At 37.8% G+C, this 14,036-nt stretch overlaps 1 protein-coding gene across 3 annotated transcripts; it reads left to right on the top strand.

Moving 5' to 3' along the window:
• Nucleotides 1-5: 5 nt before the first annotated feature.
• On the top strand, nucleotides 6-13,943 carry LOC107222830. 3 transcript variants are annotated; one of them, XM_015662346.2, is made up of 9 exons: nucleotides 6-384; nucleotides 535-3,558; nucleotides 5,416-5,577; nucleotides 9,955-10,332; nucleotides 11,259-11,965; nucleotides 12,098-12,284; nucleotides 12,411-12,656; nucleotides 12,885-13,119; nucleotides 13,202-13,943. In XM_015662346.2, exons 2-9 carry the CDS (start codon nucleotides 862-864, stop codon nucleotides 13,234-13,236), a joined length of 4,647 nt encoding a protein of 1,548 aa, XP_015517832.2. In that variant the 5' UTR covers nucleotides 6-384; nucleotides 535-861; the 3' UTR covers nucleotides 13,237-13,943. The 3 variants fall into 3 exon arrangements, with proteins under 3 accessions (XP_015517832.2, XP_046594170.1, XP_046594172.1); XM_046738214.1 differs by having other exon boundaries at nucleotides 530-3,558; XM_046738216.1 differs by lacking the exon at nucleotides 5,416-5,577 and having other exon boundaries at nucleotides 7-384; nucleotides 530-3,558.
• Nucleotides 13,944-14,036: the final 93 nt, after the last annotated feature.

Raw genomic sequence — 14,036 nt, 5'->3', positions numbered from 1 at the left:
GCTGGGCTGGCAAGCGGGCGTGAAGTCGGTCGGCTTGTGTGCAAGAATCCGATCTGAATGTGACACCGCGAGTGCTGATTCGCTGTTCGAAAGGCTGCAGGCGGACTTCGCTTGTTTCTATCTACCGAGTTCTACGCGAAGCTGGCGTTTTTCTCGAAGTTCACGTCGTTGATAAACATAAACATTGATAAACATCTTCGAGGCTTCGTTCAACACGTTCAACTCACACGCGAGTCGATACCCGAAACAGGATGTTAGGCGGAGGGAGAAGACGGGACAAAAAGAAACAAGAGTGATATAAGAAAGAGGAAGAAAACAACGAGCCGTCTTGTATACATATTGATACGCATCAAAACGTGATCGTGCGATCGGGTTTCGCAATATGTACGTACGCACATACATATATCCATACTTTAATTAAAAACTAGCAGTACAGCTTGCGATGAGTTAACAATGAGGTAACACCGTGTTACGGATTAACTACTGGGCTTGCGAAACTGAGACGTCGATTTTCTTTCTTTCTCCTCAGAGCAGATGTAAGAAGACACCGAGCGACATAACCTCGAATCTAACGGGATGGAGAGCAACAGGTGTATAATAACAACGCTCGTGCGTGTGGATGCTACTGTTCCGTGACTAACTAAATGACGCATCTGTCATAATTTATGGAGGATATTTTTTTTAACGCTTTTTTTTTACATTCACATGTAATATTCATTTTATTTTTTTTAATAATTTTACGAGATATCTTCTTACAAATATAATGTTTGTGAATTGTGACCTATAATATAACGATAATTGAGTGAAATTAGCTTCGGCTTCATGTACATATTTTAATGCGACGCACTAATCTTGCGCAAGATGTCTTATATTCAGCCGCAGAATTCTAATCGAGTTAATTCGATAAAGCAAAAATTCGAATCTGCCAGTCCAAGCCCGGAGAGGGATAATTCCAGTGAGAAGAAGCGCGTCGACGAAAAAGTGAAGGAATCGCTATGCCGGACACTGAGTGCGTCTCCTGTTGTGCTGAGGAAGAATTTGAAACTCCAGGTTACAAGGCAGCTCTCAAATCCTGGTAGAAATATTAAAAGAAGCCCTGCTTTTAGGGGAGACAAATTGGCTAGGACCAAGAATTTGCATTCCCCTACCAAGGAGAGGATCGTTTCGTTGGTCGATAAGAATGTCAAATTGTTCGAGGATAAACCCGAGTACGGTAAACTCGGTAAGGTCAAAAAGAAATCGAGATACAACGAACATGAAATGGGATACGATGACGTGGACTCAATCATGCTGTCCGATAATTTAAATAGAGAACTTCACGACAATGGCGGATACGGCAGATTGTTGCCAAGAGAAAAAGAAAAGCCAAAAGGATCGCGAAGCCAGTCTTCGGAACGTTTGGGGAACAGGGAAATATCGCCTGCATCACAAGCCACGAACGAGCAACGCAGAGACTCTGTTCGAACGACCGTTATATCAAGACATAAAAATATATCCGCAATTTCTGAGGGGATCCGAGACGAGAACGATGACGGTGAAAGTCCACTGGACAGACATGAAATTAAGAAAAATAACAGTACCGAGGTTTGTCTCAAACTTGACAAATTTACGAAGAACGGTGTCGAGTACACGAAAGTAATGAAACCCAAACATGATCAATTCAATGAACAGAAGACGAATAACGATGTGTCAACGCATAAATACAGCAAGGACAATGACAAAGAGGATTATAACGACGAGATCTGCGATATCAGGGAAGAATTATCGAGAAGAAAATCCAAAGTAAGAGAAAATGACAATGAATCCTCTCCATTTGCTAGTAAAAACAAGTTGTTTGGAGTAGCAAGTCGACATTCTAAGAATAGCTCCGAAGCAGGTCGAATAATTGACTTGTTCGCAAACAGCAAAGATTCTCCGTCGGCCCAAACCAACCTTGACTTTGTTCCTGTAAAAGACATTATTTTAAGAGACAAAAGACATAATTTAACATCCAGAAAATCTTCGATACTTGGCGCATCGCCACCAATGTTCGAGAACAAACTAACCGACACGTTGAAGGCAGCTCTCAAAGCCCCGCTTCCTTCTGGACCACCGCCGAAGAAACCTCCTAGAACCTTTGCTCATAGTCCGACAACGAACAGGTCTCCAGTCGACGACTACGAAGAAGTAAATGGGTTCTGGCAGAAGAAAAAATTTGAAATCAGTCAGAGTGTGGGCCAAAATGTTTCTGATACAACAGCACAAAAAATAAATAGTTTCTTGCACGATGCTGGCACTCAGCATTTGAAGAGAAGAAATTGTATGAAGAACAGAAAGGATACTCGTTTCAATTACCCTAACTCAGGTAATATTGAGCACAGCGATTTTCCTGATCAGGAAAAAATGCCCAGCGTACCACAGAGAGTTCCAAACCTGGACAGCCTTTTATATAGGATAAGAGGTCGAAGCGAAGAATCCTCAGACGTTATTAAGGATGTCGATAATTCAACAGATTATGAGCCTATCGCTGTGCCTGATTTAAACAGTGAGAATAATATTTCGATACCGTTGTCCAAGCTGTGCATACAATCGGGTAAAGAATCAGATGCCGAAAAGAGTTTCTCACCCTCAGATTCTTCTCCTGCGAGGGAAAAAAGTTTTCCGTCAACTGGTGCCCTGAACGACTCTGCATCGTCTGAAGAAAACTCAAGTTCGCCGTTGAACATTTCTTACTCACCTAAGAAGTTCAAAACGTCACCGATTAGGTCTTTCGGTTCATTGAATTCAAGATCAAGGACAAGCAGGGATTCCAAGGAGATGTTGGAAAAGTTGGAGCATGTTTTGATACAACATCAAAAAGCTTGCGGTCCAAGAGTAATCGTCCCTCGGCAAGATAAAACTGACCTCGGCATTACTACAAGTCCGAAAGTGAAAGTTGAAGTTGAAGAAGATACCGAAAACAGCAATGTTACAAGGCACAGGGAAATATTTCAGAAAACATTATCTCGAACTTTGGAAGAGGGTGGAAGGCTTGGGCCTCTACCCAACGTACCCAGTGCTCCGGAAAGGAGCAGAAACTTAGGATTCGACTGTTTACCTTTGCTGAACTGTGCTGGAAATTCTAGTATCTATGAGCAAATACAGAACCCAGATTTCAAGACTTACTTAACTGATACTAAAAACTCTCGTTCCAATTCCCTGGGAAGATCTGAAAATATTTACAGTAAATTTGGCCATGCTATTACGCATAATTCACAATTCTACGTCGCTGATAGCATGGAAAATTCACTAAATTTTATAAACCCCGATCCATACGACACTTTGCTCGTCAGTCCAGCGTCAAAAAGATTGTCATCGGAGTTGACAACGTTTTCCGACGCCAAAAAACACGTAACCAACGCTTCGAACAAGGAGGAACACGTTTACGCCGAACCCTTTACCTTCAACAAGAATTTCAGCACAGATATCACGGGATTGAAATCAGCCACGTCTTCTCCCAGAGTCGAGAGACGGTTTGGCATTAATAAACGAGAGGATAGTCCGAAAAGTTTCCCAAAAGGAGCCGAGTTGCATTACATGGTAAGATTGAGCTGCCATCTCTGACGTAAATTTATTTATAGTATGTAAGAGGAAAGAAAATTTGCTAACATTGTTTTACCAATATTTCGGTGATTACCGACATTATTTCCCGAATTTGATCTTTTGGATCAGCATCTTTTAATTCAATTTCACAATTTATTATTCATAAATATTAAAAGCTTTTGTTAAAAGTTGTATAAAGCCAAGTCAACAACCCTTTTTTTAAAAATGTTTTAATGCTGCTCGCCATCTGGCAGTGCATGAACTCGCAACATGCAGTGTATAATTATCATAAATTAGACTTTGAGCTCAGGATATTTAAACAAACTTCACATCTTTGTCATGAAGCTGAACGCCAATTGCGATGCTACGATTTACATGGCTAGGCTTCCACTCTGCAAAAGCTGCTGTAAATTTTGTAACCATGTATGTTTGATTTCATTCGATTTAGATCAACCGTCTAACTTCTCCGGGCAGTGAAATTCGTTGCATAATAGTAAATTGCGAGCGCATTAGACTCGAACGATTTTGTGGGAAATTTACGCGTCGGGTTGTTCAGGATCACAAAGACGATAATAGACTCCGTTCGTGTAACCGGGTGTACGGTTCCACCGTTAATCATATGCAAATGATCGAAGCAATGTGGGAAAATTCTATGAGCGAGAATGATTCGCGTTCCAACGATGTTCTACAACTCTGTTATACAATCATGTTGAAGTTAGGAACGTTATTGTAACGATTCGTGCTGAGGAAAAACCGTAATTTCGCAATTTTGGAACTTATTTTTTTACGATCACGGTGCTAACTTCAACGATTTTTCTTAAACATACATCGTTACTGTAACGTTACTAACTTCATCCTCGTATTTCACGTATATACGGTCATTTACTCTGCAGAAAAAGTATCCACGTGTGTGAGTAATAATTGTATTCGTTAAAAAGTTGTTAAACTTTGCAATAATTTGTATATCAGCGTCGTGAGTTACGTGTGTACGTATTTTACAGTACATTTATTTGAATCAATACTGGCCTTCGATTATAAATTATGTAAATTCAACGGCATTTTACGTAACACGGTTGATTAACAAATCGTTGGTAACGTTACGGTTGTTATACTTTTTCAACGATATTCTTATTTAAATATTTTTTCCATGCTGCATATCGGCATAAAGTAATAATTTGTGTACGAGTTTCAGTGCCAAGGCTCGTACCTAAGTCGATATTTAGAGGGAGGTTCATTCGTGGCTGCAAATTTGACCTATCTCAAACTTATATTTAGCCGTGAGTCGGCACAACTTGGCACTATAGTTTTCGTTCGTTATTGACCCATAAGTTATCGATCGTATTATACATATTAACACGCACACACAGGAACGACAGAATAGCTTGTAGCAGTTCAGTGTTACCCTTGGAACAAAGCGAAGCTCGCATTCGAACAAATTTCCAAGATATAAAATACACAGTGACCGCCGCGCTACTATGATAAATGCAATAATAAGTATCGTCGATAACTTCGATGACTCAGACGGACAGGCGGTGTATTTTCAAATAACCATACCGCAGTAAGTGGATTGAAATTGTACGTCAATTTTAGGCTATTCACACCGCCGGCGTTCCAAAAATTCTTGCCTTCCCAACACCTGTGTAATTACAAGTACACTGAACTGTCTTAATATGTATGTATGTGTAATTATACCTGAACACGAGTCTCGCCTTCCATTAAATATTCGTTCTCGCTTCGTTCAGCAATTTCATACACTTCGGTAGCTGGATGTTTCATGCCGTTCTACACTGTCGTGTAGTATGTACCTATGTGCGTATATTGTTTTATTATAATCAAAACCGTGATTGTCCGCAGTGTACTCCCATACCAACCGCTTGCGTTGAAACCAACAATAACCATATTGAAAATGAGTTTGCAATGACGAATAATCGTCATGAGAACAACCTCCCTAAGAAATCGCTACTCAAGTTGGCGATCCTGACGCGTCCTTCGCCCGACAAGTTTGATAAGACCAAGGTGATTCATTGATTCAATTTTATTTAAATAAATTTTTCAACTCTCAGGTCTCGGTTGTTTTTCCCAATCATTTCTTCATTTCTTGCTTTGGCTTACGAAAACTTGTAGTTAACCGTTTCTACGCTACGGTTTATCAATACCTATGCAAATGTACACTTCAGATCATCTCTTGTGTAAAGCCTGTCTATTTCCACTGGGTACACAATAATTACTCTTCGAAAATACATACATAATAGGTTATCGTAAACAACCTGAGTCAGCTGCTGTTTAATATTTAAACTAGATAAGTATTTCTATTTTGTTCAGTCTTTAGCAGAAGAAAGGAAGATGGAAAGTAATGAGAAATAATTTCACTTTCTTCCGTAGTAATCGGAACTGAATATTTATGAGTGCCGAATAGATCCTTATTATATAAAGTCACAGCGTTATATATTTTCGTCATTTATTTGTTCCAGCCTCTTCGTATTCTCCGTTCATTGCGAAATCGATACCTGAGAGTTGACATTTTATACTTACTTCCAAAATTGCGTAACCTTTGGTTTCCGATTTTTCTTCGCCGCTACCTTCCTTCCCTATCGCTTTGACTGGATGCTGCAAAAGTATCTCTACTTAGACGGTGTAATGATTTTTTGGGGAAATCATTTGCTCATTAATCATTATAAGCTCGGTATGGTAGTGGTTATACAATATTACATGGTGATGGTTTGATTATCTTAATATTGTGAGATTTCGTAGTTTGTGTTACCATTATACGATAACGGATATTTGTTTTTCTACTTTATTTATCAAATTTGTTTCTTATATTTCCTGTAATAATAGTAATGGCGTTCTTCAACGTAGCTGGTTTTACGTTATTATGTGACGCTGTTTAATGCTTATTATTGCAGACAAACGTTTCTCGTAGTAGACGTTGTACATTACAGAAGAAAAATCGTGTATCGAAAAAACTGCGTCATCAATTATAAATTCTTCTAATTAGGTATAAGAGATTATAATCTTCAATGGGATAAAAAAAAAAAGAGATGTGATATTTCGGGTGGCAAAAGTCGGAAAAATCCCAGGGAATTTCACGAATAAACTGGAAAAGTAACATGGAACTTATGTTCATCCGTTGGAAAAATTTTCATTTTTTTCGCAACTATCGAATGCCCTGTACTTCTTGAACTTAATGAAAAAGCATATTATGAGTCTTCTGTTTCCTTATTCTTATACATTTTCACTCCCATCCTGATAATCCGACCGTCGTACAGTTTACAGACCGCAGCCAATATAAATACAAGAACACGGATTCAACCAACTCTTGAGTTACGCAATATTCATCGTATTATTCCTCATTGTCAGATATAAACTTGTTTCTATTTAGTCTGTTTGACACTACGGAACTACTCAGCAGTATTCAATTATTTTTCTCACTCTTTTGAATTTTGTCGTCTTATCTTTGTTTCAAGTGAAAATTTCCCATCGTATCTGCAGAATACTTTCGTCGGTGTCATTTGCACTTTTCGCCACCGTGCAAAAATTCAAGTAAAAACGGGTATAAAAATAGATCACTGCCATAGCACCTGTCAAACATTTGACTGGCGATATGCCGGCACAATCTCCGATGGCAAACCTTATGACAGATTTCGGTTTACGTACAACCAGGGCGGTGGCACCACGAATTGATAATATTGTGAGTAGGCTTAATTCTTAATTTTTTATACCGCGTAGTATGCGATTTATGTTTTTCGCGATATCAGTTACTGGGTGACAAAACTGGTAAGTGATTTTCGAAGACAACCGTTGATTCGTATATTAAAATGGATATAGTTTGGCGACACAAGTTCCGTACGCATCTCATCTGACTTCAAACGATATTACGTACGAACCTATCTATTATTTCCGTTATTGTCACGTGTCAAAAAGGATTAACGCGATTGGTATTGACCTTTCTGTGTCACGTTTGTGCCGTACGTACAATGCATATTTCTGAATTACTTGTCACACTTTGTGTTATACTTTGAGCCCACCAACGATAGAGACTGAGAAGAGGCACAGGAGGAAGTTGCTGATACTGTATTGTGACTCACGTGGCTTCCAGTGGTTTGTTATTTATTGTCAAGTCCGGACTGACGCAGGATGAGCTCTATGCGTATCCTTCGAATTGAAGTTAGTGAATTCATAAGAAATTTATAAATTCGTACTGACTGATCACAAGACGTTCACCGGTTACTTTAATCGTTCCTTTCGGAGCCTAATTCGTTTCCAATGTTATATTTCGATCAATGTGCGTCACCGCGCGATAAAATGTACAGTGTCAGAATCTCCAGCCATATACCTTATTTTTCAACATGATTTAAGGAAGCTTGAATTCTTCAGTGCAGCTTGCATTAACTTTCTCTTATGTTTGTTTGATTTGGATGATTGTGAGTCTGCTGAAATTCGATTCTTTGCAATTGACATACGACGTATTTACTTTTTGGCTTATGTACTGTAAATTTTGAGTACAATTGATGACGAAAGTTTACACCAAGAATATAATTTCTTGGACCTTGAACAGATTACGGAAATATAAACAAAGAAAGAGCGAGACAGAGAGAAATATCGTTTGCGGTTTTATGTGATGTAATTCTTAAGGCGAAACCTTCGATTAAATGCGTAAAAAGTGATGCATTTTTTCCCTCTTCAAGTTGCCTCGTGTCCGATACACTCAGCTCCATACGATTACCTCCGCAAATTGCTTCCACGAAACCTTTATGGCTGTATCCGTTGCGCGGCTATCGACGTGTAAACAATTGTTCCGAAGCTTGGATATACGCGTTACCGTGCTTCGGTTTTTATACAACGGTTAGCACGATTTTATTTTTTTTCCTTCCTCGTATAAATCACGTGACTAACAATAAATAGTATTTTAAACCGTTTTGTAAATCACTTCCCATTCCGTAAATTTATAGCTAAAAAGTGTATGTGATGGTCAGTTTTACACGTGGCGGTTGACCGGCGCTTTAAAATTTCGAAAGCAATGGTTTCTCAAATCAATTGATATTAAATTCACCGACACTTAATATCACATAACTAAAATCACGTGCAGTAATCGTCGTCAAATAATTTTGCATCGTTTAATGAAATTCTAATAATTCGATACACGATTTCTGTCTCACTTATTGTTAGAATACTCACAATCAGAAACGATATGTTTATTTTTATCGATATGACGATTAAATGTGCCAAAAGACATGTTTCTATTATTTATATCCAGAGGATTATTGTTTTTGCCACATTTTGTATAATTAATTTCCATTTATTTATTCATTGCGTATGTACGTACTTTTATAATGTTTTACGCGTTGTGCTTTGCATTTTAGATTTGCACAAAATTTATTATTACCAAGATTTATCCTACAGTTTTCTATTACGTCCATTTTCTATTACAGTTTTGTCATTATCACATGTATTCTTTTTCCGTTATAATAATCTTTTGTATGCTTCTGTCTTTTGTTATCGAAAGTGTTTGCTTATCGTTCACGATACTACACGACAAGTGATATTTTATGAGGATACATAAAAAATAAGTGGGTACTTGATCGTAACAATTTCTGCACCACGTACTTATCGCATATAAAATGGTGAATAAATTTTCAACAAAACAGTTGGGAGAGTTTAGACTCGAAAATATTGCTTGACGCGATTTTGTGTTATTCTGTATAGCGTCAAAAATATGGGAATCATTTGTTCGAGTATCATCTTCCGCATGTAATGAATAAGTTTGTGTAATACATTTGAAAAAAAAACTAGCTACTACGTTTAATCTTTGCAACATGTGTATAATACAATTCGATTTTGTAATGCGTATATAACTATATATATATTATATATATGTTACACATTGGTTTGGAATGATTTTCTTTGGGCTCTATGTCAGATGGACCGCAATCCTACAATAGTACTCATTACAAAGTTCCATGCTTAAGTAATTTTTCCTTTCGTATCGTAGTTGGTATCTGGTCGTAATTGGCACTGTCGTCCTTTCGCTTTAAATTTTGTATCGGTATTATTGGAAGGGATATAGTAAAGATTATCGAGATCCATATAAAGATGCTTTCAGAATGAGAGTTGAGTAATTTTATGTGTTTGGTTTGACCGTTACTGACTATCCGATATTCGAGGGGATCAGTAAAAGGAATCTATCTTGTCATTTGTAAAATTTTGATGTTAAACTTTCTATCTATAAATGAATAACATACCTTGACGGTGTGTGTGTAAAAGATAACGCCTGAAATAATATAAAAACAATGATCACGAATGAATCGTGTTCGTACACTCGCATATGAAAAATATAAAATCAATATTAATTTTGGCAAATTATTTTGCTACAACGTAAATTTAAATACATTTTAGATAGAGCAGTTGCTGGATCAAGCATTCGGCCAGCCGGTTATGGCTGGATCCCAAACACCAACGGATTCGAATACTTCGTCTGACACCGACTCTTTGGCCTCATCGACCTCGATCACGGAAGAATACTCGACCTTCAGTGAAAAACTCCAGGTGTTCAAAGAGAAGCAGAAACCGTTTCGACCGAGCAAAGCGGAACTTCACAGAAGCCAGACTGATAAGAGGAAACACTACGTTAGACGGGTTTCATCAAAGTTTTCGGAACGCAAAGAAGGTCCCGTAGTCAGCAAACTGGTTGATAATCTTTTCGAAGTCTGTCTCCTGGTTGAAATTAATCTTAGTACCAGGAAACCATACGTTAAGGATCAATATCCGATACATGTAAGTTTAGAGATTTAATTGACAACAACTGTAAAACAAATTCGCTATTAAGAAGTCAAGATAGTCTCGGGGTCTTATCTCCACGACGTTTTTTTGATTCAATTAGCTTGACACCGAAATCAGTGTATAATTTTTTTCTGCGGAAAAGATTTCTATTATCAACAATCCTAAATGTTTTTTTTTTATTTCTTCTTTTTAATCGACAAAGTTGCTATCACGGTGGCTGGACACATTACGAACGTCTTTTTTCTTATACGGTATACAACATACGAGTTAACTACTTTTGATTGCTCATAAATCGAGGAGCATAGTTCGGTAATCAGTTTGTAAAAAGAAAAAATATCTAAAAAACATCCGTGGTCAGTTTTAGAATATTTTGAATTTAAAATTCAATTATTTTCACGGAATAATCTGTTGACTTTACGAAGATGACTTTTCGCAGAGAACGGTTGATATCCTTTTTTATATTAGTAAAAATAATTTAAAAAATGCGCCTGCAAACCGGTTTATTTCCATATTATTCAATCTGGTTTCTCACGAAACAACTCGCAGATCAACTGAATTTCGATGACGAACCCATTTGGAGATAATTAATTTACACGTTTTATCGTTCGTTGCGACTTCAGTTGCGAGACTTTGAAAGAACCTGAAACAATCTACAAAGCTTGAATTTGTGTAAAATTTAATACACGAGCTAGATTCGGACAGGTTAGAATTATTTAGGCTCGGTTCAGATTTCAAACTACAAATGCCACGCAAAATAATAAATTTCTTTTGAGACTAAAGATACTCATCGTCAGCGAGCTATGTAATTATCAGGCGTTTTTCATTCGTCCGCAAACTAGTTATCGCAGTTTTCAGCGATACCGTTTTACCATACCATACATTGTATTTCTAACGCTCCTCCGCGTAATCTTGTATTGCAGGCAAAACCCCCGGCATGGATAGAGTACTTCTGTTTTCCCGACGGACTGGATTGGCCTCCTTTGGAATCGGATCAAAACCTGGCGTACACGTTCGTCTTGACGGACGAGAAAGGAAATCGGCGATACGGCCACTGTCGTCGAGTCAGGCCAGAAGGAGCACCCGTTTGTCTACCTCTGGCATACTGCCTAATCACGAAGCACCGGGCGAGTGGTTTTTACGCGAAACTCTTGGATGAGCTCGAGTCGCGGCACGGCCAGCCGGATGTAGCGAGGCGAAATTTTATCGAGCAATTATACAACAGCAGAATGCCGGAAGCTGGGCAAGTGCTGAGGTTCAAACCCATTGTGACCGAGACTGAGGAAGATTGCGACGGGTCATCAAGCGGCGCCGATAGCCCGACGTTTAACAACAACGTTGTTCTTGGTAACAAGTTCACGAATTCTTACGGGCAAACTCGCAGCACAGGTATGCCGAAGCTCGCCACCGCGGTCTTGTTGCATCACGAAAAATCCAAGGGTACCGAAGACTCTTTGAACGATCTGGAATCGACGAACGACGAATACACCATAGTTAGACTCGATGATCATCGACTGGAGGAAAGGGATATGAGTCAATTATTCGACGCGGTTTCCGTCAAAGTGTTGCTCCTTCTCTTCGCAAGTTTATTGCTCGAACGAAAGGTCATTCTGATTTGCAGTAAATTGAGGTGAGCTTCAATTTTTGAAAGAAATATTGACGAAAAAGATATTCAATTGCCAACGTACTTTAGTTCAGAATTTTTCCGAGGATTTGACGAGCTTGTTATTAACTCTTGTTCCTTTTTTTTTTTGCTTTGCAGTAAATTATCGTCATGCGTCGAGGCTCTGCAGAGTTTACTCTACCCGTTTAACTGGCCACACCCGTTTGTACCGATTCTACCTAACATTCCCGAATTTTCTGAAATCCCACAAGCGCCATCGCCGTTTGTTATTGGAATTTTGAAACAAAGAAATGGAATCACTGTCGAAATAACGCCGATGGAAGATGTAAGTACAATTTACCGAAACGGGTGTCGTCGTAGCATTGACTAAACACGAGTTTTATTTTGGGAATTGTCTATTAAAGCTAAATAATGTGACCGCCTCGGTCTAACAATTGGAAACGTTTTTCAGGGGATTATTGTAGACCTGGACAATTCAAAGGTAATCTCAGCCGTTGGAGATGAGTCTTCCATTTTACCGTCAAGACTTCAGAAGGGACTGAAATCAGCTCTACAATTGGTGTCTAACAACACCAAAACCGGTGATGGTTCTAGAAACTTTTTAGTTTCTGAAGCATTTTTAAGGGTCTTTGTCGAAACTTGCGCCCATTGCGATTCACACATTGTCACTCAACAAGATGGGAAAATCGTCTTCGAGGTACGTACATGCTTGAACGGCAGTTACATAAAGGATAGAACTGTCTGTATTTTGAATTAAATGCTGTTATAATGTGATCGTCTCAATGATTTGCTAATGTGAAAACTAAATTTTATGTTGAGTATCATTTATTAATTTTCTAAACAACACATTCATTGTCTAAATTCGCATTGTGGTATAATGAAAATATAACACGGGCATTACATATTTCTGACTTCGGTATTACAGAAAGAGTCATTTGTAAAAGCTGGGCCATCACGTGGAACTCAATACTTCCTCGAATGGTTTGTGGAAACAACGATGTTCAATCAGTTTATACACGATCGAATTTTGAAAATAGAAGGGTTGAATCTACCTTGCGTAGATCATATGAAGTTATTTGACCAAAGGGTGGCTGAGTATTCGAAAGCTGCTGATAAAAATTCTCAATCAAAGAAAGGCTTTGGTAAAAAGAAAACCCTGGGTAAGAGATCTTATATTAAATTTGACCAAAACTTGACACCATGATGAATGAAATGCAATGTTCGGATTTGTTTTTGTTCCAGGTGACCGATTCAAAGACTTAACTAACTTTAACTAGCAGCAAAAACAAAACAAATTGAGATAGAAGAAGATTTTCCAAAAAGTCGCTTACCCATCGAGACTGTGTGCTTAACGCTGTATATTATTCCAGAATATCTAATTACCAGAAATATTACAAGTAAAATTACTTCATTTCTTTTTTTTATCTCGTGTCTTAAAGTGGCATCTTGTAGCTTTAATTAGTTTAAGCGTTGGGCTATATTTGTACAGACTGTTCTCATTCTATAGTAGCCATTATTAGTGCCTTCCGTAAGTAGTGATATGTATGATAGCAGTGATATAAGATGATATGATAAAATGTAAGTAGTAGGTAATCAAATGCATAGTGGAAAATCAAAGGCAATTTAAGATATAGTATAGAATACAAATGATGTATACAAACTTATAGCCAAAGTATATTTTCATAGACGGAATGAGCATAACAAAGGTTAGTTTGACCAGTGTTGAAAAAACTTTGTTCCCTTTAATTAATTACTATTATCATACTCAAGTGGCACAATGTTTTTTACCTGATAAATTACGCTAATTGTAAGTGATGTTAATTTTATTATTATTATAATCAGTTTTTTTTTTTTTGTTATTGCCATTACTTACTCATACTGTGATTATTTATTTCATACTATTCTATCCACATGTCCTTCTTTGTATACATTCTATAAAAGAAAAACTGATTTGCTATATGAAAATAAAATGTTGATATCATAATGTCTTCTTGTTTATCTTAGCGATTCGATGGAACATATATACACTGAACAACGGTTGGAAGATCGGGCTCTGAACATTTACAGATAAATCTTG

Source organism: Neodiprion lecontei, chromosome 4, assembly GCF_021901455.1.
Source record: "Neodiprion lecontei isolate iyNeoLeco1 chromosome 4, iyNeoLeco1.1, whole genome shotgun sequence".
NCBI classification, from domain to species: domain Eukaryota; kingdom Metazoa; phylum Arthropoda; class Insecta; order Hymenoptera; family Diprionidae; genus Neodiprion; species Neodiprion lecontei.
This window is presented reverse-complemented; position numbering and strand designations above follow the sequence as displayed.

Bases quoted from the DNA above. Each gene is read 5' to 3' on its own strand.
- LOC107222830 (XM_015662346.2), top strand. From the start codon at position 862: ATGTCTTATATTCAGCCGCAGAATTCTAATCGAGTTAATTCGATAAAG. The intron at 3,559-5,415 runs GTAAGATTGAGC...GATTGTCCGCAG, and splicing joins GAGCCGAGTTGCATTACATG to TGTACTCCCATACCAACCGC. The intron at 10,333-11,258 runs GTAAGTTTAGAG...CTTGTATTGCAG, and splicing joins AGGATCAATATCCGATACAT to GCAAAACCCCCGGCATGGAT.